Source organism: Microtus ochrogaster, chromosome 8 (genome assembly GCF_000317375.1).
Source record: "Microtus ochrogaster isolate Prairie Vole_2 chromosome 8, MicOch1.0, whole genome shotgun sequence".
Lineage (NCBI taxonomy): Eukaryota > Metazoa > Chordata > Mammalia > Rodentia > Cricetidae > Microtus > Microtus ochrogaster.
The window spans coordinates 71,523,456-71,550,613 of record NC_022015.1 but is presented as its reverse complement, the minus strand read 5'-3'; the positions used below and the strand labels follow the sequence as shown (position 1 = coordinate 71,550,613).

At 46.0% G+C, this 27,158-nt stretch overlaps 1 protein-coding gene across 2 annotated transcripts in view; it reads left to right on the top strand.

Annotated features, from left to right (window-relative positions):
• The window catches only part of Dnmbp (dynamin binding protein), a 100,493-nt gene that overhangs the window by 15,692 nt on the left and 57,643 nt on the right, over positions 1-27,158 (top strand). For both annotated transcript variants that reach the window (XM_013348204.2, XM_026781525.1), the window contains 3 exons: positions 14,809-14,963; positions 17,116-17,238; positions 22,472-24,451. In XM_013348204.2, the coding sequence (XP_013203658.1) occupies positions 14,819-14,963; positions 17,116-17,238; positions 22,472-24,451 (2,248 nt within the window). In that variant the 5' untranslated portion in view covers positions 14,809-14,818. The remainder of the gene's footprint in view (positions 1-14,808; positions 14,964-17,115; positions 17,239-22,471; positions 24,452-27,158) is intronic.

Here is a 27,158-nt window from a genome sequence, read left to right as displayed (position 1 = left end):
GGAGTCAGTTCTCTCCCACCACATGAGCTCCAGGGATTGAACTCAGGTCACCAGCTGAGTGCCTTTACCTGCTGATACCTCACTGGCCCAACAAATTGTTCTTTGATGTTCTCCCACCTGGTGAACGTGCAGGTAACACCGCGCTGCCCTTGTTTCCATCCTAGAGCAGACAGAAGTTGCAAGAATAGAATGCTTATTAAAATATGAATTCAGGTAAAGCTTCAGGGGTAGTACTGATTAAGCTGTTAATGTGTCTGCCATTTTCCAAGGTAGAGCATTCATGTAAGCCTTTGCCATTTTGAGTAAAGTATTGAGATTTCTGAAGTAAAAGAGATACTAACTCTTTAAAATTAAAATAATCATCTATCTTAAGACATCCCAGTCAGTATATGAGCTGGTGACTTTCAGTGTGTTCCCAGCACTGTCGTCATTAACTCCAGAACATTTTCACTCCCCCAAAGGAACCTAACACTTATTAGCTCATTCCCCTATTCCTCTTCCTTAGGATCTCTAATTTTATTTTAAAGCTTTGTCTTATTTTCTTTATTTTTACTTTATATGAATTCAGTACCCAAGAAAGCCAGAAGAGAACACTGAATCCCACAGGACTCCAGTTAAAATGGTTGTGACTGCCTGCCTGTGGATGCTCGCACGGACGCTGGCACCCAGGTCCTTTGACAACAAGCCAGTGCTCTTACTCACTGAGCTGCCTCTTCAGCCCCAGAATCTTTCATTTTAAAACCTTGTAACACCTCAGTGCTATGAAAAAGGTATGGTGGTGCACGCCTTTAATCCCAGCGCTAAGGAGGCAGAGGCAGGCGAATCTTTGTGAGTTTGAGGCCAACCTGGTCTATAGAGCAAGTGTATTTAAAAAAAATTGATGTTGAAAATAGCATCCCAGAATTGGCTCTCTGCGGTGCAGATAATCCTATCTGTACAGGTGCTGTCTGAATTCTTCACATATATGAATTCATTTAAGTGTCACTACAGTAAACTGTCATACATGTGGAGAAGTCAGGATGCAGAAAAGTTGAGCTGTGTGTTTTAAATCCTGAAAGTCTAGCGAGGGATGGAGCCTGGATACATATCCAGCTGGCCTGGCTCTGTAGTCTCTGCGTAATGGTTCCATGTGCCTTGAACTGAGAGTTTCTACTTGAAAATGACAGGGCGGCCTGGAAACACCGTGCTGAGACCTCATACTGTATGAGTTCAGTAGAATCCGAAACATCCAGAAGGGACAGATCTGTGCAGAAAGTAGAATAGTGTTTGCCAGGGGCCAGAACAAGAGGGGAGGAGCCAGAGGGAGAGGAGAAAGGGCCTGCAGAGGGGGAGGAAGGGGAAAGAGAGAGAGTTCCTGGTTCACTTTCTGAGGCTAGGCAGGCTCTCACTTGTTAAGTCTGACCGGGTCAGAGAAGAGGCTTATAGACTGGGGAGGTAGCTCAGTGGCAGTGCGGGTCTCGCATGTACATCCCGGTATTGTGGGAGGAAGGGGGAGAATTGAGTTTTCGATATCTTATAGTTATATATAGTTATAGTTGGGAGCATAGTATAGAAATCTCTAACTAAATAGTTGCAACTCAAAACTTTCAGTTTAAAAAGGGCTAGCTAGCATCCAACCCAAGAATTCAAAAGTTTGGCGTTAGAAAATGTCACTACTGGTAGCATTACCAGGATAAGGGAGGGCAGGTGCTCATCTCAGTGGAGACAGAAAAGCATTGCTAAGCTTCAACCATTTATTATTTTTTATCTTTTAAAGTTTTCTTGGAAGATTTATTTGTTGCCTCTGTGTGTGAGAGAATATTGCCTTCATACAGGTGTGTGTGTGCATTGCCTGCATGCTTGTGCCTTTGGAGGTCAGAAGAGGGTGATGGATCCCTAGAACTGAGTTAAGAACTGTTATGAGCTGGTGCTGTTAACCTCTGAGTGATCTATCTAGCCTTACTTATCGTTGTGAAAGCAAAGCAAAATGGTGTGGAGAACGACAGAACAAAACAATGACCTCTGACCCCCGTGTCTGAGCAAGAATCATAGTGCTAGGTGGCCCAAAACAGATCTCTGGAGTCTCTAGGTCAGTGGTTCTCTACCTGGAGGTCCAATGACCCTTCCACAGGGGTCACCTAAGACCATCAGAAAATATAGACATTTACATTATGATTCATAACAGTAGCAAAACTCAGGAAGTAGCAACAAGAATAAGTTTATGGTTGGGGTCAGCACAACATGAGGAGCTGTACTGAAGGGCTCAGCTAGGAAGGTTGAGAACCACTGCTCTAGGACACAGTTCATTCGTTGCCCAGTGATTATATGTTTTTGCTATTTGTAAGTCAATTAGCTTTTCAGTCTATGTCAACTGCCAGACATTACCATTAGTATCTGTACCATAACTAAAGCCCAGGTTTTGCTCTCTGTCGTGGCAATCTGTGATTTAAATCTTTCCCTATTTCTTTCTAGCTTGATCTTATCCCAAGTGCTATTAAAATAATATGGTAGCTGGAAAGATGGCTTAGCAGTTAAGAGCACTGCCCTTCCCTCCCAGAAGCTCTGGGTTAGACTCCCAGCACCAGCCTGGTGGCTCACAACAGTTTGTAATTCCAGTCCCAAGGGACCTGACGCTCTCTTCTGGCCTCCGAGGGCACTGCATGCGTGTGATGCACAGACATAAGCAGGCTAGACACTTAAACATGTGAAATAAAAACAAAGGCTTAAAAAACTTACAAAAAAATAATGAATCCCCAGATTCGTCGACTTCTTACATATTGTGTAGTGTAAGTAACTTTCAAATTTCCATATGTGTGAGGTGACCCTGACTGCTTCCACTTTGAATTGCCTCATCTCCTAGAAGGGTTAGATTTGTCTTCCTTTTCCTTTTTCCTTTTTTTTTTTTCTCTTTTTTTGGTGGGGAATGGGTGGGTTGAGGCAGAGTCTCACTATGTAGCCTTAGCTGCTCTGGAATTCACTATGTATACCAGGCTGTATTTGAACTCACAAAGCACATGCCACCATGCCTGCCCCGTCTCTGCTGACTTTGCTGCTCCTCCTCCAGGCCCTGTGACGTCACGTGCAGTGCTGTCCATTAGCCATCCTCGTGCTGCCTGACCTTGCGGGGCTCTATCAGAGGGTTATATTACTCCCTTTGCTACAAAACTTCAGCTTAGCTTAAAGTAATTGCAACCCTTTCTCCTTCCTTATGCTTATGGGGAGCGGCACCCTTACCAAATCAGACTGAAAATCGTTAACTCCTGGTGTGTTTTATTCAGTTATTACTAATTACCAAAGCTTAAATGGAAATTGCAAAGAGTGAGTGAGAGCTGAGACTGAAATTACAAGCTTTGCTCTTTCACTTTTCCATGCGGTTCCCCACGAGGTGTGGTCCTTCGTATTTGGGGAAGGGAAGGCCTGGCCATCTGTGTTAGGACATTAAGTCCTTTTCAACCATCTAAGTCACTTGCATCTTGGTGTTTTCTCTTGTGCACCGTGAAAAGGAACTCCTGTCTAATGTGTTGACTTCTTCTCTAAGAGACCGTGGTCATTTTTGTTGTGTGTAAAGCTACAAGCCTGTTTTCCATGGTGCTCGGTTACTGACAGTCTTTAAAATGACCCAGATTCCCCATCCTGGGAATAGATGCTGATATTCTTAACTCCAGCCAGCCAGTTTTCTCCACATTCTTTCTCTCCGAATCTTCAGTTTTCTTAATCCCTTTCTTGATTTTTTTTTCTTTCAAAACATCAAGAATACTTTGCAGGCTAAAATAGGCTGGGGATAAAAGAATTCCTGTGTCTTTATAAATCTTCTGAGGCTGAAAGGCAAGCTCCTACTCGAACCAGTAGATAAGAAAAGAAACACAATCTCCCGGATCTCTAGCAGGTGACTCCTTGCTTGGAGCCGTGTGGGCGGATATTCTCTGCCCCTCCTGAGAGCGCCTCTGGGCTGCCTGCTTCCACTGCTCACCCTGCTGCTATCTGCAGCCGCACCCTCGAGCTTCACTCTAAACTTGCACCCAATCTCGACTTGTGCAACCGCTATCGTATAGATTCTGTGACACGGGCACTGCGGTGGGGCTCTGGATCTTAAGGTGTTGTTAAGCTGCCCACCTCGGACATGTCCCATTTATCTAGTGATGAGTCAGTGGGCTTTAGGTTTTCACTCATAAATGAGATTCACACATGATTTAAGAAATGTCAGTCTGAGAGCATACTTTAAGGAGCTCCTGGGTTAAGTCTTTTGAAAAAAAAAATCCCCCATAAATGCCTTAAAATGTTGTAGTTGTGGGGCTTGCCTCTGTTAACACGGTTTTGTTCAAAAAGAGAAAACTGATGTAAAGGTGAATGGGCAATTTCTTTTTTTAAAAAAAGAGATTAAACTGAGAAAGAGAGGGAACGTTAGCTCACTGGGTGGAGGGTGGAAGCCTTAGTTCCAGCTCCTGGCGGGATAGTTTACAGGAGGATCATGGTGTCTCCTGCATGGCATTTGCTACAACTCTGAGGACCGAAGGGCTCTCCCATAATTGACGGAAGCTCAGCCACAGACCCCAGGCTGAGAATGCTGCCTTCCTTGTCGGACAAGTTTGAGCTGTGACGACCGTTGCAGGGCAAAGGTTAAGGCAGGCTGTTCCTGCAGACGCCTTTATTTTTTCCCCCTTAGTTTCTGAAATCATCCCCTCCAAGCCAGAGTGTGGTTCCTTTGTTTCAAGGGTCCACAGGCCCTAGAACCAGAGTCCACTAGAGATCGGGGAGGAGGTGGTGCTGAGGAAAAGCCCTATGGCACTCCCTCTGGCATCTGGAGGGGTCCCCCCAGTTTTTAGCATTTACTTCCTGTTCATCCTCTGGTACTTTCGTTGAAGAATTGCCTGGCAGCAACTGCTGACCTCCCGTCCAAAGTCAGCTGCCAGCGGCACAGAGCCGTGGAGGAAATGCTGTGTCCTGGCTTCTCTCACTTCCTTCCTTCCTGAAGCTGCTCCAGACTTCATGTTCTGACACCTCCCGTCCTTCCACATGGAGGAAAACACACTTGTCTGTGTTATCAGAAAGACATGAGCTGTTGCTTGTGATGGTGAACACTTCTCTCTGCAGGCCCTGACATCTTTAAAGTGCATTCCCCGGAGGTCATATTTTCTGGAGAATTCAGTTATAAAACTAGGGAAATCTCAATATCTTCATAAAGCATACCCAGAAAGGCAGGAGAAACAGCAGACTCTGTTGCCTTTCAGTCAAGGAGACCTTTTCAGAGAATTTGTTCTGGATGTAGATGGTGTCACCACACTTTCTGAGAGAATAGACTTGCTAAGTTCTGAGGGAGAATAAGGGCGGGCCCAGGCACTAGTGTTTTTTTTTAAGTGTTTTGTTGTTGATGTTTTTTTGAATTTTGTGTGTCTAGTGTGTTGCCGGCTTGTGTGTATATGTACCACGTGCATGTGTGCCACCTCTGGAAGCCAGAAGAGGGCATTGGATCTCCTGGAACTGGAGTTATAGGCAGCTGTGATCCACCATGTGGCTGCTGGGAACCAAACCTGGGTCCTTCTGCAAGAACAGCAAATGCTCTTAACTGCTGAGCCATCTCTCCAGCTCCCTAATATGGTTTTTAAACTTTCTAAACTGATGTCCTTGACGTCTCTCTCTCACTTACATTTAGAGTAGAATTTCCTATACTCTTGGCTTCCTTTTTTTTTTTTCAATGCATAAAGCTCTAGGCATCTTTTGGGTCTGTGTCACCTGGGGCTCAGTAGAAGCAGAGAACTTACTGTAGGCCAAGTTTTTCATCAGGCCCACTGGTCAGCTCTGTCCTGCCAGCCCGTCCCAAATAACTACACAAAGACTTAATTATAAATACTCTACTGATAGCTTAGGCTTGTTACTAACTAGCTTTTACATCTTAAATTAAGCCATATTTTATCCCTGTTCTACCATGTGCTCGGTACCTTATCTCAGCACAGCATGTTCATCTCCCCCTTCATCTGCATCTCCTCGAGATTCCCAGGACTCCACCCTTCTTCCTTGCAGCGTTCTCTCTGCCCCCCAAATCCTCCCCAGTCCTCAGCCAGTGAGCTCTTTATTAGTCAGTGAAAGTCACACATAGTTTCAGTGTACAAAAGGATTGTTACATAATAGCATACTCCATCTGAGAATTTGAGGAGTTCAACTTAGAATGGACAGGTTTAGGGAAAATAACAAAGGATTATACCTTACACCAAGGCTAATAGGGGAGCCACCCTGCTCCAGGGCAGAGGGATGGGATCATCACTTGACTGGGGCAGGAGTGCTGTTTGGAGAAGGTCTCATGGCTGTAGCCTTTCATGGGGCAACATTACCACCTCATTCCAGCAGGGAGGGGACCAGCTTCTGCCTCTGCCTTTAGATCCCTGCTAACCCAGTGGTTGAAGCCAGCAAGAATCTAGAGGCAAGCGCCTGAATTTGGAGCTTGAGGTTGTCTTGGGGCCTAGAGTAGGCTCGAGGCCAGAACTGGGAGGACGGATGTTCTGTGTCCACAGTGTGTCCCAGGTCTAGACCTTTACCCAGAGGCTGTGCTGGATTACTCACTAAGCTGATTGATATCAGTATCTATTGGGGTGAAAGTTTACAGCTCATGAGCTCAGATTTTTAACAGATTGTTCAGGATTGTGGATATAGTGTTTATATGTTGCTTATTAAAAATAATGTCTCCCAGGCTTGCTTCTACATTCAGTCATGTTTTATACTATGTTAGCCATGTTGGGTTTTTATTGTGGTAAATGAATATAACATAAGTGTTACCATTTTGAACCCGTGAAGTGTACAGTTTGTATCATTAGTTCTCTCACACCCACCCCTGGAACTTGCTCGTTCTCCCAAACTGAACAGCTGTGCCCACTTAACACTGGCTCCCTGGCCATTCCCTTGCTCTCCCAGCCCCGGACACTGCTGTTCTTCCTGTCTCTGTGTTCTGGCTGATCTGAGTACTTCATCTAAGTGGAATCCTGAGTGTGTTTGTCCCTGTGTCTGGCCTATTTCACTTAGTATAATATCTTCAAGTTTCATCCCTGCTGTGGTATGTGCTGTTATTTTTTTTCCTTTTTAAGAAGGTTGAATATTTTGTTTATCTATCTTCTGATGAACACTTGGATTACATGACATGCTGTAAAGTCCTACTTGTGAATAGTTTCATTATTTTTATAGCTTTAAGTTTCATATGTTCAGGGCTGGAGAGATGGCTCAGTGGATAAGAGCACTAGCTGCTCTTGCAGAGGACCTGGGTTCACTTCCCAGCACACATGGCAGCTCACAACCATTTGTAACTCTAGTCCCAGGGAATTCACTTTCTCTGGACTCTGCAGCCACCAGGAATACACATGGTGCATAGATATACATGCAAGCAAAACATCCACACGTAGAAAATAAAGGTATGCGCAGTCTTCAAGATGATTACAAACTAAGTCTGTGGGGTGGAAATATAGAAGATGGAGGTGGCCTTAAGTATAAGACAGGAACACCATTTGGAGGAAATAGGGATGGGAAGTATTTAAATATGTGGAGACATGTAACCTGCTATGCATAAAAGAAATGACATGTAAACATGGGAACAAGTCTAGACACGAGAATCCAACCAAGGCCCCACACTCTTCTACTGAGCCACACCCCTGTCCCCAGTTGGACTATTTGGATTGGATAGGACTACTAAGTACCGTGAGCAAGGTGGAGCAAAGTCTAAAAAAATTAAATGAGGACAAGCAAGGGCCCTGTTTTGTTTGTTTGTTTGTTCATTTCTGAGACAGGTCTCTTTGTATCCCTGGCTGTACTAGAACTCATTACGTAGATCAGTCTGACCTCGAACTCACAGAGATCTGCCTGCCCCTGCCCGAGTGCTGGGTTTAAAGGTGTGCACCACCACACTTGGTCCAAATTTACTTGTGTATATGTATCACACTTGGTCCAAATTTACTTATGTGTATGTATGTATGTATGTATGTATGTATGTATGTATGTTTACATTCACATATGCATGCATACATTCTCATAAGTGTCTGTAGAGGCCAGGAGAGCATGTTGGATTCCCTGGATCTGGAATTGCAGGGGCTGCAAACCTCCTGACAGGGGAGCTGGGAATCTAACTTTGGTCTGCTGTAAGAGCAGCAGGTGGTCTCAACTGCTGAGCTATTTCTCCAGCCCCCAGACAAGTTTAAAGACATAACTAAAGGAGCTTCTCGCCTGACTGCCATGGTCATTAATGTGTTCTGTTCCCCTTCGAGTGGGGACTGTGGTCCATAGCCTTTGAGCAGGTGTATGGTCCAGAGCCGTCCTTGAATTCATGATGCCTGTGCTGTATTTTGAATCACCAAGATTAGCATCCTTAGAACATGTTTGGGGAGGGCCGGCAGTGGGAGGGGCTAAACTAAGCTTTTTGGGTTCCAGGACTCGCCCATTTCCCACACAGTTTGGATGTTCTTGGAATGACATTTGAGCAAAACTAAATTAGGAGGCACTGACCCATAATAAATGTTAAAATAGCCATAGGAGGCAGAGCTCAGTAAAGTGTTTGTCATACAAGCAGGAGGACCCAAGTTCAGATCCTCAACAACCACATAGAAAACCAGGGCGCTGCCAGGGTGCTGGCATGCACCTGTAACCCTAACCCTTGGGGAGAAGATGGTCTCGCCAAATCAGTGAGCTCTAGGTTCAGTGAGAAACCTTGTCGGAGAAGAGGCCAGCAAGACGGCTTAGTAGGGGAGGGTGTGCATCCTGATGACCTGAGTTTGATCCCCAGAACCTGCATGATCAAAGGAGAGAACTGATTCCTGCAAGTTGTCCTCTGACCTCCAGTGTGTTCCGTGTCATGCATACACATGTATCACACATACATACATAATAAATAATATGTATTTATCTAACCTCAACCTCTTGTCTCCAGCACACATACACATGCACATGTACATATGCATTTGCACACATGCACACATACACACACTCTGACACACACACAGATGAATATATACACCTGGATACACAGACACACATGGACACACACACGGGGAGACACACATGGATGGACACACATGCACATGGACGAATGGACAGATGGATATACACACGGACATGCACAATCACTGCAGGGAAGCTGCTCTGGTTCAGGTTAGATCGCTTACTTCAACAGGGAGGAGTCTAAATGCTGCTGTCAGGCCCGCCATGGTCAGAGGAGCACTGTTGGAAGAAATGTGTTAAAGGCTGTCCCATGGCTGGTTCGCCTGCTGGAGCCAAATTTTTGTCTTGCCTGGGAATTGAATTTGATGGACTCTGTTTGGCTAGATAAATATTTGTTGACAGTTTTAATAAATTATAGAAAATGGAGAGACTTTAAATTTTAAATAACTAATGTAAAAATGATATTTAGGAAAAAATTAACCACTGACATTTTAGTGGGCAGAAAATAATTATAATTTTGGCCAAGGGGGAAAAGTCCTTAATTTAAGAAAATAAACAAATTGATAAACAAATATAGAGCTGGGTATGGTGGCATATGCCTGTAACTGGGAAGACCAAGGCAAATGGATTGCCATGAGTTCAAGACCAGCCTAAGCTACCAAGTAAGAGCTTGATGTATCTAAAAAAAGAGATAATAAAACTTTTAAAAATTAAAAATAACAGCAATGAATTATGGTTAAGACATGTATGCCCAAGTTTGGTGGGCATTTCTTTGATATTTTCCTTTTGCAATCTATGAAAATATCAGCTGATGACTGGATAAGGGGCTAGAATCTGTGATAAAGTCCCTGGGGTCAGATGTCATGCTATAATTACGGTGGTGAGCATAAAATTCTGTCTATCTCCACGCTTAACAATTTTCCCGACAGTGTTGATGAAACCAAGGAGGAAAGTGATGGTCCAGTGGGTTTGGAGGAAAGACTGCTGTGATCTAAGAACAGCAATGTTTTCAGTAAGACCATGAGCCTAGCAGCCCCGGGCTTGAGCTCTGCTTCTGGGTTAGCTGTTTGCTAGCTGTCGAATTTGGGTGGATTGCTAAGGTGTGGTGCCGGGATTTGAGCCTTGCTGCCCACGGTGCAGTGATTGGTGCAGGCTCCTGGCACATGTGGCGTGGTGGGTTCTCAGATAGTAGCTGTTCTTAGTGTCCTTTAGGCTGTTCAGAGCCAAGAAGCTGGGTTACCCATGCTCGACCTGGACGGCTCACGCCACTCCCGAGTCAAACTCAGACAAACTGGAGACCGAAGCTGTTTATGCCTGAGATGGTTGGTTTACCTTTAGGCGGGCAGAACCGTGGCCCAGATATGAGTATTTCAGATATTTCCATTAGGTCCACCAGTCACTTAAGCTTTCCCATGCTGGCATCGCTGCAGATCCGCAGGCAAAGACACAAGCTCTTCCTTCACAGACTTCCCCTTCATAAAGGGTTTGGAGAATCACCTTTCCCAGGATCTTTATATTTGACACACAGAGCACCTCTTCAGAGGAGGAAACAGGTGTTCACCAGTAGAAAGGGGTGGCGTTCGGCATCTTTTGGATGTCCCTGACACCATGCTGTATTGGACAATAATTTCCCCAGCTTTCCCACAGCCCATCTGTCCTGTAGTTTCTTCTGTGAACTTCCATCTGGAGTTGGAACAGCTTACAGAAGCCACTAATGATTAAGCTTTGAAGTGTACCCTTGGGTTTCTATAATGGCCCCAGCGCGGATGGCGACCGGTGCTTCTCAGAGTGTGTACAGGGCAACTCCAGACGAGTCCATCACCTACATAAAGTGGGAGACATCGACCCCACCTTTGCACACATGAATCATGGAGGCTGTGACTCTTGCACCCTTCCAGGGTGTGTGTCTCTTGGGATTACACACTCATTCCAGCAGAGTGGGAGGTCGGTTAGTAAAGACTTTATTGAACCAGGTTCTCTGCGGTGAGTCATTTTCCAGCAGCGTGACAAGGTGCCAGGAAGAATGCCTAACTCCATCAGTGTTGTAATATGAGCGGCGGGGCTGTGTCCCCGGCACCCGGCCGCCCACATGGCTAGCTTATACCCTGAAATAATTACACGGACACTATTCATTTAAACACTGGTTGCCCCCTTAGTTTCAGCCTCTTAACCCATTTCTAATAATCTATTTAGCACCACGAGGTGCGCTTACCAGGGAGATTCTAGCCTACGTCTGTCTGGAGTGGGAGAATCATGGCGACTCATTGACTCAGCTTCTTTCTCCTGCATTCTGTTCTGTTTACTCTGCCTACCTAAGGGTTGCCCTATCAAATGGGTCTAGGCAGTTTCTTTATTAATAAGAAATCACTCCCACATCACATCAGCTTGCAAGACTAAAGTGCAAGGAATCCCTGGGTCTGAGGCTGTGTCCTAACAGTTCAGTGAGCAAGCTGCACAATCAGTCGAACACTGAGAGCTTTGAGAAAATGTATCGGAAAATTATGTCCATCTTGATCCAACCCTGAGGACTTATTTTAATAACGTAGATGGTTAAGAGATTTGTCAAATGCTTGGTTTTCTGTTTTGAAAAAATTCTTAGACACTACCCTTGTGCAGAAGTCTGACATCTGGTACTTCAGATGCCTGGAAGACAGCCAGAAATGAGAAAGGGGTCTCAGAGCACGTGAGAACGTAGGGAGCCTCCAGTGCCAATGTGCGTCCTTTACCTCTGCAGGAGTCAGCCTGACTTCTAGAGTTGACCTACTTTTATTTTCTGGGGACTTTTAGCAATGTTGATGCTATGGGTTGTAAACAGCGAACTAGAAAGTGGATTGAATTGGATATGGTGGCACCTTTAGTCCCAACATTTGGGAGGCAGAAGCAGGTGGATCTCTGTATGTTCAAGGCCAGCCTTGTCTACATAGCAAGTTCCAGCATGGGCTACACAGTATGATTCTGTCTCAAAAAAAAAATTAAAATTAAAAAAGAGTGAAAAAAACTGATTGGAGGGTGAAGTGGCTGAAAAGATAATTTGCTGGTTCAGAGCACTGGCTGCTCTTCTGGAGAACCCAGGGTCAGTTCCCAGCACCACATGGCTGCTCACAACCGTCTGTAACCCCAGTTCCAGGGGATCTGACACCCTCTTCTAGTAGGTACCAGACACACATATAGGCAAAACACCCATATGCGTAAAATAAAAATAGATAAATCTATTTAAAAAAAATGAAACCAATGAAGGAGATGAGCTGAAAGCAGAGCAGGCTGGCACCACAGGAGGAAGGCCTGGGGGCTTGTAACCGTCGAGGACGGTGGCTATGGTTAAGTCAGCACAGGGCTGTATGGCTGCAGGAATGAACTTGCTTCTGGAAGTCTGAGTAAGCCATGTTCATTTGGTGTCTTCTTTGGGAGATGTCAGAAAGACTCAGACAAGATCTGACTGCATAGTCCAGGCTGATCTAGGTCTCAAAGTTCTCCAGTCTCAGCCTCCTGAGTTCTGGGATTCATGGGCATGTACCATCACACTCCACCCCATGTGCTTGTTCTTAAACATGGTCAAAGTTAAATTAACCATGTTGAAATAGGACATATTGAAGTGTCTATCTGCTTGAAGACAGTACATTCTTTGGTGGTCAGTGGCACAGATTTGAACTTGTCGTTAATTGTGGAAGTGACTTATAGTAGACACTAATGTTTATTGAGAAGCTACTGTGCCCGTCATGTCCTCGGCACATTCGTACAGCGAGGCTTTGGTGACAGACGTTTGAATTCCCATTCTGTCTCTGACTTCCTGTGTGGCCTTAGAATTTATCACTTCTTTGAACCTGTTCCTCATCTGCCCAATGAGAACCGATGACACACGTCATTGTGAGGACTCATTGATGTGGAACACGGTACAGTGCGTGGCATGAGGAAGCACTGTGTAGATGTTGTCACTGATGTTTATCACTGTAGTCATCCTCATGACAATCACTGTGAGCGTATTAATATCTTCATCTCTCAGGTCATGGAAACGGAAGACCTGAGAGTAAGTGATGTGTGCAGGCAAAGTAGTAAAGCTGGGATTTGAATGCCGCCCTCTGTCACGGCAGAAGCCTGGTATTTTACGTGCACACTATGCTATCTCTTCAAAGTATATTTATATAAATACTAGATTTGGTTTTTGGTTTGTTTGGTTTTCTTTTTTGTCTGTTTGTTTTAAACACGTCCTCACTATGTAGCCCTGGCTTACCTAGAGCTCATCATATAGAGCAGTCTGATATCCAACTCACAGAGACCTGCTTGTCTCTCTGCCCCTGGAGTGCTGGAGTTAGGCACAGCTAATTAGATGGTTTTAATAGATGCTCAGTAGTAGAACACTTGTGTGGGATGCGTGAGGCCCCGGGTCCTATGCAAAGCACCATGGAAGGGAAAGCGAAAGCAGAAATCCTGTGGTATAAGGGGGCGAGGAGTGCAGGGGCCACTTCTCCTTTTACTGTGGCCCCAGTCATCTCATTACTGAAAAAATCCCAGTGATACAAGAATAAGCTACTTTGACCAAATGTGTAATGTTTAATTATCGAGCATGGTTAAAAATCAATATGCTGAGGTATTTATTAGATACTTCCTTCGTTCTTTTCACACCAGTGAAAGTCATAAACCACAGTTATAGCTGTCTTACTTTCTTTCCATTAGGCATTTGGTTCTTTTTAAATATTTATATATACTTATTTACTTCCTGTGTGTGTGTGCGAACCATGTATATGTGGTTGCCCTCAGAGACCAGAAGAGGATTTTGTTTGGATTCCCATGAGCTAGAATTATAGGCAGTTGTGAGTCACCTGACCTGGATGCTGGCAACCAAATTCGTGTCCCCTAGAAGAGCAGTAAGTACTCTTAACTGCTGAGCTCTCCCTCCAGCCCCTGCTTCTCTCTCCTGTCATAGGTCCTGGGAATCAAACTCTGTTTGCCAGGCTTGGAGACAGTCACCTTTATCAGCGAGCCACCTCACTGCCCTGTCTTGGTGCTTTTCGATGAGGCTAGTCATATGTGAGATGAAAACAGAAAAATCTCCACCTTCAGCAACACTGAATGAGTCTTTGAGGAGCCTGGAGAGCTGGAGCTGCCCCCTGTGCAGCCCCTGGGAAGGCATTTGGGGAATGTTGGTCTGATCATGGCTGAGCCTTTCCGAGTGAACACACACGTACATCTCGTGTCCTTATTTTCTAGTGTGTAGACACATTCTTAGCTCTCCAGCCCCATACACCAGGGCAATGGACCCGTCATGCTTTGCAGTGTAGTCCCGCAACAGTGCAGGTTGGAGCACAGGCGTCTCCAAACCAGAATCAAATGCTTGATCTGCTGGTACTAAATGTCCCCTAGAGAAACCATCTCTGGCCCTTTCTCATTCTTTTCATTGACTTCCTTCTGTTTTTCTGTGGGTTTTAAATCTTGGTGTACAAGTCCTGTCCCTGCTGCACTGTGTCCTTGGACAAATTAGATTATCTAACTGTGTAGAGTGCCATCATCCTGGTCTCACAATTGTCGTGGGAAATAGATGACATGCTGTGTGTAATGTAAAGTCTGTGGGTTTTAAATACTATATTTTGAAAGTACTGCATTGTCTAGAACTTTAATGGTGGTAAAATGTCAGTAGCCTCACCTGCCTCTTGCGGCCCTTGAAGGCCTGCCTTCCCAGTCTTTTATCTCTACGGTCTGAGTCAGTTGTTAGTGTTTTGTTGTTTGTTTCCAATTCTAGACTCACACTGAGAAGAAGCTAATGAAAATACATGAGGAAATCATTATTTTTAAAGGAAAAACTTTAGATTTTATATATTTTCTATCGTGTTTATATTTTCTTCATAATTTGAGTTTTAGGTTTTTAAGAAGCAGGTTTCTGGTGCGTCTGAAATACCTGTGTTTTCTCATGCTTCGGGCTTTCAGGTTGTGCAGTATGGAGGCTGGCTCTGTGGTCCGAGCCATCTTTGACTTCTGCCCTAGCGTCTCAGAGGAACTGCCGCTCTTCGTGGGAGATGTCATTGAGGTGTTGGCCGTGGTGGATGAGTTTTGGCTTCTGGGAAAGAAGGAAGATGTTACAGGTAAGAGATACTCCTTCCACACGGCCTCTCGCTTCTTTGCATATTAAAGGTAAAGCCAAATGGGAAGCCCAAGTGAGTAACTGCCCTTCTGCCGTGTCTTCCTTCTGTGCTCACCATTGCTCTGGCCTGTGAGGAGAGTTTCTACCATTGCCCATCTCTCCGTATTGATTGTGGAGGCTGGATGGGTGGACACTTCTGCCCCAGCCTAGTTTTTCTGCTTGCCTTTCCTTTTCCTTCCCAATGCTCTGTCTTTCATGTCCAGTGCTCTTATTCTCCTCCTCAAATCATACCTTATACCTCTCTTCGGAACACTTGCCCTTTACCATCGCTCTTGGCAGCAGGCTTGCCTTGGTGAGCGGGATGTGAGTATGCTCCACCTCATTCCTCCTTCAACAGCTCCTGCTCCATCTTCCATTCTCTTCAGGCTAGTCCTTCCTAGATCTGCATTGGGAACAGTTAATTAAAGCCACCCTCTGTCCTGGATGCTCCTGTCTTGCATGTTTGTGCTTCTGGCTATCCTCCTTCTGTTTCTGAGATTCCTGTTGCCATGGTTTCTTCCATTAACTACCCTGGGGCATGGCAGACCTTTCATGACACATCACACAGTTAGACTCAGTTAGTCCTTAATTTACATGTGTTTGTGTGCATGTGGCTTGGAGTGTGTGGTGTAGTTCTGAGTAGGTGCTCGGAACGCTTACCAACTTTGGGGAATTCACAGACTATAGTCTAGTAGAAGTGATGTTTCTGATAGTCTAGTAGAAGTGATGTTTCTGGTCAGATAAAACCGGGGAGGGGGTGTTCGCAGAGAGGATTGTTTGCTCAGTGGCCCTGACATGTGCATGAACACGGGGGCACTGAGGAAGCATGGGTAGGGCACCAAGTGGCTGCGGGGTCCAGAGGACAAAAGTGTGTGAAGTAAGAAGTTGAGAAGGCCAGAAACTGTGGTGCTTTTGACATCATCAGAGCTGTGTCTTATAAATGCTGCTGCTGTTATTTTAAGAATGATGGGATGGGGGCCTTGAGAGAAGGCTGGGGGTTAAAGAGACTGTCTGCCCTTCCAGAGGTTCTGGGTTCGATTCCTAGCATCACATAGCAACTCACAACAGTCTAACTCTAGTTTCAGAGGAGCCGATGCCCTCCTCTGGCCTGCACATGGTGTACAGACAAACATGCAGACAAAACACACATACACACACAATAAAGCAATAATTAAAAAGAATGATAGGCTGGGCCCTGGTGGCGCATGCCTTTAATCCCAGCACTTGGGAGGCAGAGGCAGGTCTGGAGATGTGTGGGCAGATTCGGGAAACATCTGTTGTTCTCCAGCTGTCAGGTCCTGTCTTTCTACACCACCTCTAAAACTCTACCTGTCTCAGACTGAACTGCTCTGCTTCATAAAAATCTTGTGTTCAATCTGGGCAGTGGTGGTGGCACATGCCTTTAATCCAAGCACTCGGGAGACAGACACAGGCAGATCTCTGTGAGTTTGAGGCGAGCCTGGTCTAAGAATGAATTCCAGGACAGGCTCCAAAGCTACAGAGAAACCTTATCTCAAAAAACCAAACAAACAAACAAAACAAAAAACAAAAAAAACCCAAAAACAAACAAAACAAACAAACAAAAAAAATCCACCTGTGTTCCTCCCAGCCTCGTCTGAACCTCCATGGCCTAGTGCGTAGCTGGTGTGATTTGGGTTTCAGGATTCCATTATCTTTTTTGTCTAAGTAGATTTTCAGATCTCTGAAGACCTAGACCCCCCACTCACATTTCCCTCTTCAGTGAACCTGCTAGAGTGCCAGTGGTTAACGCTTACTTAGGTATTGTGTGTATGTGGAGAGCACAGGACAGCTTGCAGGTACCATAGGGACCTGGGAGTCCGACTCAGGTTGTCAAGCACGGCAGCAGAGCCTTTACCCGCTGAACCCTCTCACTGGCCCAATAAATGCTTTTAAATTGTATTCTCTGTCCTCTGTATACATCTCATTCTGTGCTATGCACTTCTATGGTAAATTCTCTAATTATTAGCATTAGGTCAATTTTAATTCAGAATTGGTAAATGAACTCAGAAAGAAGCTGTCCTTGACACAAACAGAGAGAAAATTTAATATTAAAAGAGCACTCAGTGTTTAACATGTGTGTGTCTGTCTTTCAGGACAGTTTCCCAGCAGTTTTGTGGAGGTTGTGACGATCCCCAGTCTGAAGGAGGGGGAGAGTCTGTTTGTTTGCACCTGCGAATTCACATCTCGGGAACTGAACAGTCTTTCTCTCCATCGAGGTAAGAGCGCATCAGAGATCCAAGAATCTTGAGCCAGGGTCTTTAGAGATGTTTTCACTGGAGAGCCCTCTCTGAAGTCTGCACCACTGATGGAATGCGGCTGAGAGCGAGGCCTTGTGTTAGTAGGGCTTGACCATTTTCATGGGATTTTCTCAGGCATTCTTTTATTGATTTAGATTACTTGTAATTTTTTTGAGACAGGTTCTTACTGTATATACCTGACTGGCTTGGAACTTCATATATAGGTCAGGCTGGCCTCAAACTCACAGAGGTGATCCACCTGCCTCTGTCTCCCCAGTGCTGTGGACACTTTAGGCAGTGCTAATCTCTTCTCCAGAAAGTCTACCTTGTATGATTTTGCTGACAACATTGCTACTTACTAATATGCAATAGGGAAGCAGTAACTTTGATGTGACCACCGAGACACGCAAGACCACCCCATTTCCGTGCCTCCATTGGGCAGTGTAAAAGTTCTCGTGAGAACCAGTTTAAAAGGGACCGGTTTAAACAGATGGCGCTAGCACATCCCCAGAATACTCCGCTCTAACAGGCACGGATTTCCAAAGATGGATAGGAAATCATTTCCACAGGTCCACCTGGTTAAGCCTACACCCTTCTACATAAACAGAGACGAACCAATAGTGCTGCAGCCTGAGGCTTGTGACCCACCCAGTTTTGTGATGTCCCAGTCAACATATCACAATAGAGCTTACAAGTTGTGTTGTTTGTATTTTAACTGTTCTTTTAGTATGATGCTGAAGACACAAGCTTAATTCTTACACACACACATATAAACACACACACACATGCACGTACACACACACGCATGCACACATGGTGAACCAGACCTAGCAAACTTCTGTAGCCCCTAGTCAGTGAGAGGAAAAGAATATTGGATTTTTTTTTCTTGATGTTCATCCTTAAGACCTGTCTTGGGAGTTTCTTGCATGTTAGTCTTTGCCTTTCCCTCTGGTTTGTAGACTTCTTGCTATCCAGGGTTGGGAAGACAGTGCAACTAGACTGGAGCTTATAGCAGGATCTTTGTCCTCACCCACAGCTGTCTCAAGGTGGTCTCGAGTCCAGGGCAGGCCTCCCCAGGTAGGAGGGGAGAAGGACAAGGGCCTGTCGGTGTCCTCTGCGAGCCACACACAGGATGTGAGCAGCGTGGCCGCTTGTTTGTTTCAGTGTTGGAGGCTGAACCTGGCTGGGAGCACAGTAGACACAGAAGCAATCTTCACTGAGCCACATCTCCAGGGTAGCTGTTAGGACCAATGAGGTTATAATGTAAACCAGGCAGGGAGAGGCACTCTGAAGTTCCCGAGGCCCTGCTGTGCCTTCCTTTCTGCGAAGCTGGTGTGGGCCGATGTGTCCCCAGAGAGTCTACCTGGAAGTGGAGTCATCAGTAATTCTTCCAGCAGGTGTCACCCTTCCCCCCTTTCCTGAAGCTACCCAATTGGTTTGGACTGTTCTTTGTGTTATGGGTTTAGAAACAAATCTGTCTTCTAGAAGAGTCAGAATTAGTGTCTGGAGTCACCAACTATCAAAGAAAAGAGAGAGAGAGAAACAAAAAGTGAAGAGAAAGTGGGAAAGGAAGGAAGGAAGAAAAGGAAAAGAATATGTCAAGGGAAAGACAAAAAGATCAGGAGATTAAGAGCAAGCAAGAAAGGACTGTATATTATGGGATGTCACCCATCACCCTCGTATAACACATAGTGCTTGTGGCTGTCTACACCTACCACTTCTAGGCAACCTCCTCTCAAAAGGCCAACAGCATAAATGATAATTTATAAATAAGTCTCTGATCTTTATCAGTTGACGCACAAGCACCTTAAATTTCAATGCCATGGGATGAAGTGTTAGTATAAGAAACCAAAAGAAAATACATGATCTGCACAAAGCACCCCGGGGCTGCTAGTGCCAGGAGTGGAGTCAAGGGGGGAGCGAACCCTGCAGAGCCAGACCGCTCGTGTCAGAGTCTAACAAGACCTGCATTCCTTCCTGTAATCTCACTTCCAATCCACTTCCTGTTCGAAGAAAAATTCCATCCAAAGAAACAAGCAGTATGGCTGGGAGTAGTCACATTTGACCCCGAGGGTCACCGCAGTTTCTTCTTTCCTGTTCCCAAACCTGGCCCCATCATTCCAGGAATTCTTTATGTTGGTGTTTCTGAAGTCTAGAACTGCTGGGTAGCCTCCATTCCTAAAGAATAACTCAGGACTCCAGAGAGATAGCTTGCTTGACTATTTAAAACAAGAGATTTTTTGATAACAAAAACCAGAGAAACCACAACAATAGACCCACCCCAGGGACAGTTAGGCCTATAAAATAAAGGCAGTCACCAAGTAAGGGGAGAAACAAATGACAAAATCAAAAAATGCAAGGGGGTGGGGTGTTGAGTTAGAGTGCCATGGAATTTGTGTGTGTCTTGTTTTGTCCTGAGAACTCCTTTATGGTCGATGAATAAGCAGCAGAGCTACGGTCTGTCCGGAAACAAAGCCCATCAAAACCGCTGTTGGAATAGACAGGAAAACAAGCCCTATTGTCCAGTTCGTGAGCGCTGGCCAGAACGACAGCACTGTCATTCTGCAGCCTGACGTGAACGAGGCATTTCAGAGCGAGCGGAGTGGGACTTATGGCACGCTTTGATTTTCCTATTCACCAAGAGGCCCATTGTGTCTGAGCAGTCCTGTCTTCCCTCTGTGGTCTGGATGGCAGGCCTTGAGCCACTGGGGGAGGGGCACTTGTCATTCTCAGGACCCAAAGCTTTGGCCAGTGCATGTGGGTTCAGAAGTTAAGGACTACAGGAATATGGGAGCATTTTTAGGTGTCTCTAAATAAAACTCTAAGTGCAATAAAGTCGAGTCAGGAAATATATGGTGTGTCTGCCACTAAGTCTAAAATGGTATGTTATGTGCCATGCACTGTGCCAACATACAAATGCCAGGCCTGAAGAGAGAAGTGGAATTCTTTGGTTCTTTGGTAGCTGATGTGAGCTCCTAAGATTTTTCTAAGGAAACCTTCTAAGATTTCAGATGGAGAGAGAGGAGAAATTGTTGTTTTTTATTCTTTTACTCTTTGAGGGGCCCGCCACCCAGCTCCCAAATAAATACACGGAGGCATCTTGTGAATGCCCGGCCTTAGCTTGGCTTGTTTCTAGCCAGCTTTTCTAACTTAAATTATCTCCCCACTCCCCCCCCCCCTACCTTTTGCCTCTGGGCTTTTCCCTTTCCTTACTTCTGTGAATCTTCCTTTCACTCTTACTCCATGGCTGGCTGTGCAGCTGGCCCCTGAGGTCCTCCTCCTCTCTGCAGTTTTCCTTTCATTTATCCTGTCTGCCTGCCAACCCTGCCCATCCTTGCTCCTGCCTTGCTATTGGTCGTTCAGCTCTTTATTAGGACCATCAGGTGTTTTAGACAGGCAAAGAATTACAGCTTCACAGAGTTAAACAAATACAACATAAACAAAAGCAACACACCTTAAAATAATATTCCACAAGAAGGAATAGTAAAGATTTGGAGTTGGGCAGGATGTGGTGGTACATCTTAATACGAGCACTTAGAAGGCTGAGGCTGGAGGGTTGCAAGTTTGAAGCCAGTCTGAGATACATCGTGAGACCCTGTCTCAAAAGCAAACAAAGTGAAAAAAAGAAAGGAAAAAGAAAATTCCCTTGTGTGAGATTTCCCAGGATCTCATATCATAGGTGAGATCATGATGGATGGTTGGAGAACAGAGAGGTTGTGACTGGATAAAATTGAGCACAAGCTTGAATGAAGAGAAAACAAATGGCCTATTGTTAAAGGCCATTTAACTTCTGAGTGTATGCAGAACAAGCATGTTGTACTGAACTCAGACAATAAGAAAGGGATTGTTCCCAGCACATGGGAGTCTGAGGCAGGAGAATTGTGCCAAGTTTCAGGCCAGCCTGTGTTCCGGAGTGAGACCCTATCTCAGAAAACAGAGAAGGGTTACTAGGAAAGAACTCGGTGAGCAGCAGGCCATCGTGCCTCGTGACTGGAGTTTTATCAAGAGGATGCAGTAAAATTGGCACATTTATAATCATTTGATGGGCTGGAAGAAAAATGTTCGGGGTAAAATTCTAAAGGAAAGACAGTGGGAATTAAATTTTGCTAGGGTATTAGCAAAGAGAAGTAATAAATGGAAGAAATGTTTTGGAAAAGGAAATTAGAGGGAACAAGGAAGTTATCAATGGGAGCCAATTTTAGATAGAGGAGAATATGAATTTGGGAGCTGAAGCTAAAGAACAATCATTATTAACAGATGGATACTGAGTGTTCACTCTGCAAAAGGCAAGATCTCAGAGATCTTAAGATACAGAAGAGACGTGCACCCATCCCTAAATCACTTGCATGCACTTGGGAAGATAGGGCACACAATCTTTTTAAAAGTCAGGCACCAGGCCGAGAAGTTGAGTTTTGAGTGTTCTTGCAGAGGACCCAGGTTCTGTTCCCAGTGCCTACACAGTGACCCACGACCACCTAGAATTCTAGTTCCAAGGGATCTGACTCCCTCTTCTGTTCTCAGGCACCGCATGCACCTGGTGCATAGACATACCTGCAGGCAAACACCACTACATACAAAATAAAAGTAATCAAGAACATAATAGATAGCCCTTCTCCAATGCATTTGCCTGGAAACCATGCGCTGCTGTCTGTTTCTTACTATTTGCCCCCGTTCTGTACCCCTCAAGCGGCTCTGCTCAGGAGAGTGGAACCCCTGCACAGACCTGGGGGGGGGGGCTAAAAGCAAGATTAAAATTAGTAATCCACAAAATGAATATCCATAATTACATAATCAAGCATTTGTTATAAAGCAATTGATTGTGGAACTATGGAATGTGTTTTTAAACTGTGCTGAATCTAAACACTAAGACCAATGTGACTTTTTGGTTTATACTTTGTGACGATAGCCCGACGTAGTGGTTATTTGCGGCAACAAAAGAGCAGGTCCCTGGAATTCTTTTTAAGATCTATAGGGCCAGCTAGGTGGCTGAGCAGGTGAAGGTACTTCCTGCCAAGCCCAACCTACTAATTCTGTCTTCATGCCTCACGTGGTAGGAGGAGAACATTTTCATGAGCATACATGCAAGCCTAGCTCAGGCCGAGGCATGAGAACTGTAGTGGAAGCCTGGGCTGCACAGTACAGTCCTGTCTGTTGGCCATAGTGTTATTCCCTGGGGTTCTGGTCAAGGCTCTGACTTCTGCTTCTTTCCCAGGAGACCTGGTGGTTCTCGATGGCGCTCCGACTGCAGGATGGCTGCAGGGCCGAAGCTGTTGGGGTGCCCGGGGCTTCTTCCCATCGTCCTGTGTTCGTGAGCTGTGTCTGTCCTCTCAGAGCCAACAGTGGCACTCACAGAGTGCATCGCTTCAGATTCCAGAATACTCCATGGGACAAGCACGGGCCCTCATGGGGCTGTCTGCCCAGCTGGACGAGGAACTGGACTTCAGGGAAGGAGATCTGATTACCATTATCGGAGTTCCTGAGCCAGGCTGGTTTGAGGGAGAGCTGGAGGGGCGGAGAGGCATTTTCCCAGAAGGCTTTGTAGAGCTCTTGGGGCCTTTGAGGACTGTGGATGAGTCGGTAAATTCTGGAGGTGGAGACAGCTGCCTTGCCAATGGTGATGTGGACATCTCTACGGAAGAAACAGAAAGTGGGGCCGACGAGGATGACCACCCATCGGGGACCTATGGACTTGCCCTCTACAGATTCCAAGCCCTGGAGCCCAATGAGTTGGATTTCGAGGTTGGGGATAAAATCCAGATTCTGGGGACCTTGGAGGATGGATGGCTGGAAGGACGTTTGAAGGGCAGGACAGGTATCTTTCCCCACCGCTTTGTGAAGCTATGTCCCGGCACCAGGACAGAGGAAACCGTGGTTCTGCCCCCGGAAGACAGTCTCCCTAAGAACTCTGAAGACCCTGTGGACGGGTTGGAGACCTCAGTGGTGGAGGAGGCACGACTCGAACCACAGGAGCCCGGAGCAGACAGGCCTGACTGGGGTCTGTCTGAACAAACCCCGGCTCGCCTAGGTCATGGGGTCCCTGCGGGTGTTGTAAATGAGAACTCTGGCCAGGGTGATGATGCCTCAGGAAGCTGCCCAGGTGTGGATCTTGATAGGCATCTTATTAAAGACCCTTCCACACCTGACCCCTCAGAGACAGTCAATGGCATTTATTCCCAGCCTCGGGGACCTTTTCACCCCCAAATGCAGAAAAATCAGTTTTCTTCTCCAGCAGGAGAGAGCCGCCAGAACTCAGACCCATTCTCTGAGTCTGTCCCTTCTGAAGCCAGGACTAGGGACTACTCTAGCCTGCCTCCCCAAAGAACATATGCCCAGGGTAGGTCCCTCCAGAAGCCAGCACCCCCACTCCACAGGGCCTCCTCCCTCGTGGCCTCTAGGATAGGCAAACCTAGCTACTTAAGCCCTCGGGATCTAGCCAGCTATGCTCAGAAGCATCAACCATCTGCAGAAAATGCTTTCGGCCTCTATTCTGCACCAGAGAGACCAGAGAGGAGGCCTGGGCCACCAGACAAGGGGTCCGCCACAGAAGTAACCACAGCATCACAGGGGGACAGCATTGACCTGGATTCCAAGTTGACCCAGCAGCTGATCGAGTTTGAGAAGAGCCTGTCCGGGCCCAGCACAGAGTCAGATAAAATCGTCCGCCGCTTTTCAATCATGGACTTTAACTCTGAGAAGGATATTGTCAGAGGTTCCTCAAAGTCGGCGCCATCACAGGATCCCCCAGAGAAGAGAAAGGCCCTGAGGCCGCCCCCGCCTAGACCCTGTACCCCGACGCCCACTTCCTCCCACTTGCTGGTTGATCAGAGCTCCAAACCAGCACCCACCTTGGCTGTGCGGCCCTCCCGCCCAGCTCCCCTGCCTCCTTCTGCGCAGCAGAGGATGAACTCAGCCTCCCCCAAGCCCACCTTCTGTGCCAGTTGGGAGGCCCCAGAGAAGGAGGGCCCTGAGCACGTGGAGCAGAGCCCAGCCCAGACTTCTCCGTGCCCCTCTGTGCTGGTGAGGATTCAGGACGTGGAACACGACTTGGACACGTACACCAGGGCTCAGGAGGAGCTGACCTTGATGTTGGGGGACAAGCAGGATGAATCTCTGAGGGCGGAGACTTTGGAGAATCTCAAGTTCTATGAGAGCACCATTCAGAGTCTGAGCCTGGAGCTCCAGCAGCTAAGAGGTAAGTGACAGGAAACAGTGTGACCCTGGTTCCTGAACCGAGGCTCAGGGAGGGCCTCGTGATGTCAAAAACATCCTGATTCACACAGGGATTTATGGTCTCGTCACCCAGTTCCTCATTCTGCATCTGTGACCACTATGTCCCCTGACTTCACTTACTGCTCACATAGAGAAGCCGTGTGTAGTTTTGACACAGCACCCCTCTCTGCCACTGTGGCATTCACACTGCATTGCAGATAGGAAGTCCCTAAATGAGACTTTTTAAACTGATGCCTTCCAGGCCAAGTTTCCTGAGAAAATTGGAACTCGCATCTTTGTGACCAGGGACCGTATGTCACAGTGATATCCCATCTTTGTGACCAGGGGCCGTATGTCACAGTGATATCCCATCTTTGTGACCAGGGACCTTATGTCAAAAGTGATCTTTCTTATTTGTTGCATTTGTTGTTACCATGCGTTCACAGTCTTCACAGCCCTCACGGAAGTACACATAGTGGTCGTTCAGATGGCCACTTCACAGAGGGAGGAACTAAGACCGAGCCCTTAAGTAACTTGCCGAGAGCTGAGATTTTAAGCTGGTGTTTTCACTAATAGGGCTTTTCGCTTCCCACCTTGTACAATCAAAAATGCATTTTCTGTGGCTAGTGTCCGAAGATGTGTGTGTGCATGGGGCATGCACAGGTCTATGTGTAGGCATGCATATGTGTGTATGTGTGTATGGGTCAGAGTCAACCTTAGGTACTGTTCCTCAATTGCTGTCCCCTTGTTTTTTGAGATAGGGTCTTTCATTGGCCTAGAGTTTGGTTCTCAACCTTCCTAATGCTATGACCCTTTAATACAGTTCCTCGTGCTGTGGTGATCCCAGCCATAACATGTTTTTTGTTGTTACTTCATAATTGTAATTTTGCTGTTGTTAGGAATTGTAATGTAAATATCTGATATGCAACCCCACAGGGGTTGCAACCTACAGGCTGGGAGCCACTGGCCTAGAGTTTGCCAGTTAGACTACGCTGGCCGGCCAGTGAGCCCCACCTGTCTCTACTTCCCCAGTGCTGAGGTTGTAGGCGTGTGCTACCACACCTGGGTTCATGCTTACATGCTGGGGAATGAACTTGCGTCCTATGCTCACTCAGCAAGCTCTTTGAGATATCTCCCAGCTCTCTCTGGAGAGTTCTTATTCGTCAGACTCACAGAAGAAATAATATATAAAGCGGAGCTAGCTTGGTGGTGCGTGCCTATAATCTGAGCACTCACGAGACTGACACAGGACTGCCGCAAGTTCAAAGCTAACCTTGGCTACATAGCAAGGCCCTGTCTTGGGGGAAAAAAAAGCAGAAGAATGGTGGTATAGCGTGGAGATCACAGATCTACCTCCCTTTTGACCTTAGACCTCTAAGACAGAATGCAGGAAGTAGAATTTAAAAATTCCACTCAAGGCTGGAGAGATGATTCAGTGTTTACAAGCACTTGCTGCTCTTGCAGAGGACCTGGGTTCAGTGCCAGCACCCACAGTGTGGCTCAGAACAGTTTGTAACTCCAATCCCAGGGGATCTTCAAGGCTACTAGGTGTGTGTGCAGTACACATGCATGCATGCGGGCAAAATACCCACACACAAATAAATACAGTCTTTTAAAGATCCTTTAGAGAAGTATTATTGGAAGGCCTGCAATTAAGTCATTTTCAGAAAGACAGAAAGTAGATGGTACTGAGAAAGTAAGGAACCTCTATCTAAAATATGCCAAAGAAGGTAAGCCCAGAGCCAAGACAGGCAATAGGAAGGGTCAAGTTCAATGTAACTGGGCCCTGGGTCGCCTGTGCTGAACCGGAGATTGCCTGTCTGTCTATGATAGATGCTTAGTCACCTTTCAGTAGGTGTTCCTGTCACAGAGTCGCCTGAACGTTTGGAATCACAGCCACCTTGGTGACTTGCTTCTGATGTTTTGAGCCTAGACTCATGGGTCCTGAGGACTGCTAATGTAGAGATGCCCACCTGCTTGCCAGACAGTTAACACAGCGAAATGTCCAGCCCTGTGCAGACCACAGCAGCTTCTCCACTGTGGCTGCTGCCTTCTAAGTCCCTCAACCATGGTGTCATGAGAGCATTTCTTAGCAGCTCTTGGCATTTGTTTCCTTTTGTTATTTTCTTCTTTCTTTCTTTCTTTCTTTCTTTCTTTCTTTCTTTCTTTCTTTCTTTCTTTCTTTCTTTCTTTCGTTGTTGTTGATTTTTAAGGGAGGGTTTCTCTGTGTAGCCCTGGCTGTCTTGTCTGTAGGCCAAGTTGGCCTTGAACTCAGAGATCCACCCGCTCCTGCCTCCCGAGAGTCATTTTGTCGTCCTGTCTGTAGTTTTCAGTCTCAGGAACCCTTCCTATTGTTATTAAGCTTTCCTTTTCACCAGGCTTAGGGGCACATCTTCAGTCCCAGCACTCGAAAAGCAGAGGCAGGTGGATCTCTGTGAATTGGAGGCCAGCCTGGTTCACAAAGAGAGTTCTAGAACAGACAGGACTGTTAGAGAAACCCCTGTCTTGAAAAAAAAATAGCTTCTCTTTTCATATAGTGACATCACTGTTTTGGTAGTTGATGTATGGTTCAAAGATGCTAAGACCTTTAGGGAACTATTCTTTTTAAGATGTATTTTTTTTAAATATTTATTTATTTATTATGTATACAATATTCTGTCTGTATATCTGCCGACCAGAAGAGGGCACCA